The following is an 8,468-nucleotide window of genomic DNA, read 5'->3' on the forward strand; positions in this document are numbered from 1 at the left end:
ATTTTTCCCCGAGGAACTAGTGATAGCCGGCTTTCTTTGATGGTATCAAAATGATTTATTTTTTGTTTATTTATTTATTTATTCTTTTGTTTGGGCAGCAGCTTCATGTAAAATGACTTAAGAGTGTGGTACTGATTGCAGGTTGTTCAAAATGCAACTCTACGGTGCTGCTAGTGCTGAGATTAATAAGGTAATATGCCTTAGAGGTAATGCATGTGTAAAAACTTAGCATCTTTTTTAGCTAATAAAAAGTTTACATGTTATTTTTTCCTTTTGTAAACAGAAGCAAAATTTTAGTTTTAAGTCTCACATGTTGTGACTTAAGCAACAGACAACCAGTTTACCTGGTAGGCTAATTAATTACCTTTGGGAATTATATGGTCAAAAGAAAATTCATACATAAAACAAATGTGATCAGGTAATAGTCAGTACATGATGAGCTTACATGATGGAATTATGGTCAAAAGAAAATTCATACATAAAACAAATGTGATCAGGTAATAGTCAGTACATGATGAGCTTACATGATGGAATTATGGGAATCTAATTTTTTGCCAGTATAGCAAAGGCCACAGATAACTTCTCAAGTTGCAATAAACTGGGAGAAATTAGATTTGGGCCAATGTCCAAGGTAATATTGTGGCATTCTACTGAAATTAGATCATATTTTCTTTTTATACTAACTAATAGGCAGATCTATGGTACATAAATAGAAAGGCAAGAAATTACAGTTAAAAGGCTGTCAAAAGGTTCCAGACAAGGAATGGAAGAGTTCAAAAATGAAGTTACATTGATTTTTGTTAGTAATTATAGGTTTTTGTTACACGTGTGAAATTCTTCATTATTCTTGATTATTGAACTGTGTGATGACACCTTATGAATTTGATTAACTATAAGTGGCCGATATGTTAATTTGCATTTTTTTGGTACTCATCTTAATGTCATCTGCTTTTCAGGTGATGTTGGTGGCTTTTGGGAATTTACCATCAATGTTTTTTTTATGGATTAATTATTTTTCTAGGATGGGTTGGTGATTGGATATTTTAGGTGATTAGATATTGTAAATGATTTATGAGATATTATTGTGGATTTGATTCACCATGTATTTTGATGATGCTATTTGATGGAAGTTTCCAGTGATTAAATATATGATGCCCAAAAAGCTAAGTGGTAGTGAATTTTTTGTATGCTGGTATTGTTCTAGATGATAGTGAATCTTGATAAAGTCTAAGTGGTAGTGAAATTTGTATGCTGATATTGTTTGATAAAGTCTTAAGTAGTAGTGAATCTTGATCAGCCTGGTAGTGTTTCAGATGATATATAGTGTTGTGATGTTTTTGTATGCTGGTAATGATCCAGATGGTAGTGTTGGGATGTAGATTTGTGATAATTGAATAGATGATGTTTTGACAATGTTATGGTTATTTCAAGTGATGATTTAGTGATGTTTTGATAATATCGTTGAGATAATTTGGATGTATTGATTTTATACATATTTTGATTTTTAAATTTCAATGGAATTTATAAAATAATAAAATAATAATATTATTATTTAAAATATTAAAAATTATTTTCTAATTTAACAATATTAAAAATGATTTAAAATATTATTATTATTTAAAATATTAAAAAATTTTGATTTTAAAAAAATTAAAAAGTCTTTTAATAATATTATTATTTAAAAAAAATTCTCATCATGACACCATATTAGCATCATAAAGCTGCGACACATAATTACACGCCATAATTTAAAATTGAATTCATAATACCCGCCAAATGTTTTTTCACAATAAAACAAATTTACCACTAAAATATTAAAACGATGTTGCTTTTGTTGTGACACATTTGTGATAGCTATAAGCTGTCACATACACCTGTGATAAATAAATTATTGTCACGGATTTATGAGAGGGGCTACAATGATAGATAAAAACTCTGTCATAAACAGGGTCGGATGATAGATATTCTCTGTCATGGTAGCCCATTTTTCTAGTAGTGACAATGAATATTTATTAACAGATTTGACATAAAATTAATTTTTGAACCGATTGAAACTTCCAAAAACTAAAATTTCGAATTTGTTATAAGAATATAATCTATTTTAATTATCATTGTCAAGTCCTCCTCTATGGAACATTAGCAAATTTGCAACCTTTCTAGCTTAAATTCTAGGTTCAAAACCTCGCGGCGGAGTTAAATTTTGTTATATTTAAAAGCTAAATCTTGAAGATGAATTATTTTCTAATTAATTTTTTTGTGGTTCTTTTATAACGATGGCAAAATTCTCTACAGGTTTCGGACCCCACCCCAAATGGCGTGAATTTTGAATATTTTTTAGAAATGGGGTGAGAAATGGATAAAAATTAATCCCTAAGTTTTTAATGGGGTGAACTTTTAATTAGATAGAAACCTATCCGTTCAATTGATGCTGAAAAAATAAAAGTTTTGCAGGATGTTTTCTCCTAGTAATGAAAGAGAACCGTTTGTTTGATGTACTTGATGCTCCAGCAATGAAAGAACCTTAGAAGAGAATGAAATGACAACAACATCAGAGAATCAAGGCAGAGAACAGCCTATTGATAATAAATAATTTAAAAAATATAATGACTAATTGTGTAATTCAATCAAACCTTATAGACCAAAGGAACATTTGCCAAAGATTAAAATATGTATATATATATATATATATATATATATTAAGGCTACATTTTGTTTAATCCAAATGAAGCTAATCAATCTATATTTTATTCCAATAAAACTATGGCTTCGTTTCATATCTTAATTAAATTATATAATGATGAAATATTATATTCTGAACTTAACTGAATCCAATATCATTTCACCAATCGGTCATATGAGATGAAAGAAAAAAATCTGTTGAAATTAATTTTAAATTAAAGTTGAAGAATGGTGATATGATACATACATATACATGACTCTGAATTTATTAAATTGAAGATGTACTGATCGTCTTGACGATGTGACAAAATACTGGAATGTGAGAATGGTCTTTGGACTTTGGTGAAGACTTGAGAGGGCCCAGAGTAATTAAAAGTCAAGATTGGCAATCTGAAATTAATCTCTGGCTTTAACATGCAGGACTTTCTAGTCGGTGAGAAAAGTTTCTGAATTAATATAGGAGCTAATACATGCACTTTCTGAACTAAAGAAAACTGAGTTTAAGCGGCGAATGGCTGTGCATCTTTGTCTGGTGTTGCTGCAGATTATTGTTTTGCGCCTCAGGCCGATCATAGCATCAGAAAGATTTCCCTGTCCAACTGAATGTGGAAATGTCAGCATCAGCTACCCCTTCGGAATCGGAGAAGGGTGCTACTTTGACAAGGGTTACGAAGTTATCTGCGATCACCCTTCTGGCATTCCCAAAGCTTTTCTTCCTGGCGTCAACAGGCTAGAATTAGTGGATATTCTCTCTAATGATTCAAGAGCCGCGGTTAGAGTCAACGTTCCTGCGATTTTTTTAAACAGCAGTAGTAAGCGAACAAGCAATATTGCTAAAGGCGTCAACTTATCAGGTACCCCTTTCTCCTTTTCGACTGACAATAAATTCGCTGCCATAGGCTGCAAAATGAGATATCACCAAGGGAACGGTTCATCTGTGTTTGATGGGTGTCTGTCGATTTGTACTTGTGATCCTACTGTCTACCCTGCTTGCTATGATTTCCTATGCCCCCTTCGTCCAAATATTACTCATCTTTTCAATCTAAATAAATCATACTTGTTTTCTCAAAGTATTCCTCAGAAATGTCAGTCTGTTTTCCTGGTTGATGAAGATTGGGTCAACAGCAAGTACCTTGAAGATCCTCATGATTTGGAAGATCAACGAGAAGTTCCTGCAGTGTTGAAGTGGGGAGAAAAGATAGGCAGTTGTTTTGAAGAATATAACTCATATTCTATTTTTTGTAATTCGGATAAAACAGGTTGCTTAACACAATTAAGCTCAGGCCATTTATGTCTTTGCTCTGCTGGCTACAACCTAGAGAAAGCATACTGCTCAGGTACTTGTTGGATTATGTGTTAAAGAGAATTTTTTTTTTTTTTCAAAGAAAATATCCGAACGACAAGACTTGGTGCTCCAGGAGCATTTAGATGCTATTTCCGTATGAACATTAGCAATAAGTGTGATGAGAAACGGAAAATGCTATTGGAGAACCCTAGAGTTTACTAGAGTTAAATGTCAAATGATGTAACAGTCCTCCGTTGGATGGTAAGATGATCAGAAAAGAGTTGTAAAATTTATCATCCAATAGATGATTGAAATTATTGATTTTTAAAATATCTATCGAATTACCTGTAAATGAGTAAAGTTTTCCCATTACTGTAACTATCTTTGTAAACAGAGAATTAGAGACTAAAAATGGTGGAGTTTTATTTAGTTGTAGCCATGATTTAGTTTGATCTTCCCTTTGATTTATTTTTATTTGTTATTTTCCGGGCATGTGACTTGATCTGTAATATCTCAAGCGGCTACAGTTGCTCCAATTGTCCCGAGGGTTGTAATCGTCTCTCATATCGTTGCATTAAAATTTTCAACAAATCTAACAGATCTAACAAATCTCGGGTTAAATTCATTATTATAGGTATGCATGGCGATCGTTTATTTTACATCATAATAAATTAATAATATTTTTCAACATATATTTCAAATGAAAATACTAAGTGTTCATACGTTCATTTAGATTGATGATATCTTTCCTATCATGATATCTTTCATTATTGTCCTCGAGAGCCGCAGGTTGCGGTGGTGGGCTTGCGTTATTCTTTCTACTCATTGGAATATGGTGGTTGTACAAGTTTACAAAAAGAAGAAGGGAAATCAAGCTCAAGCATAAGTTCTTTAAAAAAAATGGTGGTTTATTATTACAACAAGAATTGTCTTCCAATGAAGGTAATATTGAGAAAATGAAGTTATTTACTTCAAAAGACTTGGAGAAAGCCACCGACAACTACAATGCCAATCGAATCCTTGGTCAAGGAGGTCAAGGTATTGTATACAAAGGAATGTTAGTAGATGGACGAATTGTGGCGGTTAAAAAAGCTAAAATATTGGATGAGAGAAATCTCGAGCAATTCATCAATGAGGTAGTAATTTTATCTCAAATTGACCCCAGAAATGTTGTTAAGTTGTTGGGATGTTGCTTGGAGACAGAAGTTCCTCTTTTGGTGTATGAATTTATTCCAAATGGAAGTCTCAATCAATACATACACTATCGATCCGAGGAGTTTCCAATCACATGGGAAATGTATTTATCCATTGCTTTTGAAGTTTCAGGTGCTCTATCTTATCTGCATTCAGCTGCATCTATTCCTATTTATCATCGAGGCATCAAGTCTGCAAACATACTTTTGGACGATAAATATCAAGCCAAAGTTTCAAATTTTGGGGCTTCTAGATCTATAACAATTGATCAAACTCACTTGACCACTCAAGTACAAGGAACTTTTGGATATGTAGATCCAGAATACTTTCGGTCAAGTTATTTTACAGAAAAAAGTGATGTTTATAGTTTTGGTGTAGTTCTTGTTGAGCTTTTAACTGGACAGAAACCTATCCGTTCAACTGACGCTGAAGAAGATAAGAGTTTAGCAAGATATTTTATCCAAGCAATGAAAGAGAACCGTCTGTTTGAAGTCCTTGATGATCGAGTTCTTAAGGAAGCTGAGAAAGAAGAGATTATTACCGTTGCTATGCTTGCCAAAAGATGCTTGAACTTGAATGGGAGAAAGAGACCTACGATGAAAGAAGTGGCATTTGAATTACGGGGTATAAGAGAATCAATTGGAGCTTCCATTTTGCAGCAAAATTGTGAAGAGACTGATTTTGTGGATGGTGACATTATTGGACATGATTTCGGAAGAAATTCATCTTCTAGTGGGTCAAGTTTAAATAGTGTCTCAGTTTCTGTAGATGCCGACCCTTTAATTTCAAACAAATGGTGATAAAGAGAAGAATTGCCTTGAAACTGTTTGTCTTTCATAAATAAGATTGTGAGACTTTTCCAATATTATCATTCTTGTATCGCTAGAGTTTCTTTGGGTACCATCATTTGTAATTAAAAACTTCCAAGTCATTTCAATCAAATTTTCCACTATTTCATTGCATGCGCTGCATTTTCCTTTTTTTCTTTTTTAGGCAAATAGAGGAGATCAAGGAAAAATCTTTTGAAATTAATTTCTTAGTTGAAGTTTACAAATGCAAGATGATATGATCTCTCGGTCTAAAGTGCAAGCACTTTAGCACTATGCCACCTAATATCTCTGAGTAAATAGGAGAGAACAACTTGAGCACTTAAGAGGGCCAACGTTAAATAAACTCCAGAGTAGCATGTTGGAATTTTTGGCTTATTGTTATGCAGGACTTTCTTGGTAGTGAAATAAAGTCAAAAGGAAGATGGGAGGAAATAAAGATCAATGCAAATTGATAGATAAAATACCCTACATCATTTGTGAGTGCATCTTAGGTCAAATATGTAAAGTTTGAACGATCCTCAATTTTTTAGTTAGATTTTGAGTATGGCTTAAACCCATGAATTTTCTAATATTTTATTAGAGTTAAATTTATCTAGATTAGGCCCATGCTACTTCCCACAGTACCTTATCACTTTACGCCCTTCACATGGAGGCATTATAAAAGAGTAATGCTAAGGGGATCCCAACTTGAGTTCTAATGGATGTGATATTTATCTAGTAGATAGTAAAATATTTATTTTATCAATTATAAAATTTATTATCCAATACATGAACTACATATAAAATTTGAGATTCAAAACTTAATTGGTGGGTCACAATCATTATTGGTTAAAAATGATATCCAGAGATAACTAGAGGTAAATCAAAAACTCTCTCTCTCTCTCTGTGCTAAGACCCTTTCTGCCACAGGCTAAAATTCACCAGCTTTGATCAATCAACCTGCCTGAATTACACAGCCATCACATTTTCAAACCTCCAATCTTTCAAATCTATTTTTCAACTCTTTGTTTCCAGCCACCGTAGCCGCGAACCAACGACACCTCTCCACTGCTACCTCTCGCCACCATGTCGCCAATTGCCCATCACTATAGCAAAAAATTATGCTAAAGGAGTTTAGGCCGGGGAGGGAACCAGTAGGTCTTTTCTTTTTTCTTATTTTCTATTTCTCTTCTATATTTCTTTTGTTTTATTTTTGTATTTGCTTCTGTTATTGTACGTTTTTATGTTTTGTTGTTTTGTAAGATTTTATACTGCTCGTACGGTGGTCTACATAGGCGGTGTTGTTTCAATGTCCAGATCGGGATTGTGTCAGTATTTGGATTGGAATAGTATGACTACATTGAAGCTGTTGAGGGCTTTAATAGTGGTACATTGAGGTTCCGATGACCTCAGGCGAAGTTCTGATGGCCTAGGTCAAGGGCTTATTGAGAGATTTTCTAGTGAATCGTAAGGTTGGTTTTTTTTGTTGCATTTTGTGGATTTTTTTTTTTGGTTGTTTGTTTGCATTTTATTGTTAGAATTGTGTTTTCTTGTGTTTTGTTGTATTATCGGACACTAGGGGGTATTTGAACTATAGTAGCTAAGGTTTGTTCCTCTAGTGTTTCTTTAGATTTTAATTTGAGAAAAAGGACACCTACACCTTAAAGTTTGAGGAAATGATCGCAAAACTCCTAAGTTTTTAAAAAGGACACTAAAATTCTTTTTTTACCATATTATCCTTTGAATTTAGTAATTAGAAAATTGACTTTAAAGTTTTTGTAATTAATACAAATTTAATATAAATAATATAATCTATCTAGTAGATTAATAATATTAAATTATTTTTAAAATTTAAAATAATATTAAAATTTTAAATTATTATATTTATTTTAATAATATATTTGTATTTACTATAAAGATTTTAAATAAATCTTTGGGTTAAATAAATTTTTCAATTAACAAATAATATCCCTATTAATAAGATCAAAATTATTTTTTACATAATATTCAAAATAATTTTAATTTTTAATTTATTTTTTTAATATTATGTTTCTATTTATTATTAAAAATTACTTTAATATAATAAAATAAGTCTAATAGATTGTAAAATATTAAAATATTTTTTAAATATTAAAATTATTTTAAAATGCATATATTATTACATTTATTTTGATGCCATATTTCTATTTATTATAAAATTTTGGCGTCAAAAGTCAAAGGATATCACTGTCAAAAAGGAATCTTGGCGTCAATTATTGAAAATTTGGGGTTTTTTGTGACTATTTCCTCGAACTTTGAGAACGTAGGTGTTCTTTTTCCCTTAATTTGAGAAACAAATTGGTCTCCTTTGATTTTAAAATTTGTTTTATGTACTGTACTTAAACTTGATATAACTCTTATTTATATTATTATTATTATTGGTCCTTAATGAAAGTCACGTTTTCTTAAAGAAAGAAAAGAAAAGAAAAGAAAAGTTGGAAGATATACGGAGGAGAACTTGT

General features: G+C 31.7%; 1 protein-coding gene across 1 annotated transcript; it reads left to right on the plus strand.

Moving 5' to 3' along the window:
• The first annotated feature begins 3,134 nt into the window (after positions 1-3,134).
• Positions 3,135-5,958, plus strand: LOC18047272 (wall-associated receptor kinase-like 2). Its single transcript, XM_024189145.1, has 3 exons — positions 3,135-4,016; positions 4,458-4,598; positions 4,754-5,958. Exons 1-3 carry the CDS (start codon positions 3,191-3,193, stop codon positions 5,956-5,958), a joined length of 2,172 nt encoding a protein of 723 aa, XP_024044913.1. The 5' UTR covers positions 3,135-3,190.
• The last annotated feature ends 2,510 nt before the right edge of the window (positions 5,959-8,468 follow it).

This window comes from Citrus clementina, unplaced genomic scaffold (assembly GCF_000493195.1).
Source record: "Citrus clementina cultivar Clemenules unplaced genomic scaffold, Citrus_clementina_v1.0 scaffold_3, whole genome shotgun sequence".
In the NCBI taxonomy this organism is placed as follows: domain Eukaryota; kingdom Viridiplantae; phylum Streptophyta; class Magnoliopsida; order Sapindales; family Rutaceae; genus Citrus; species Citrus x clementina.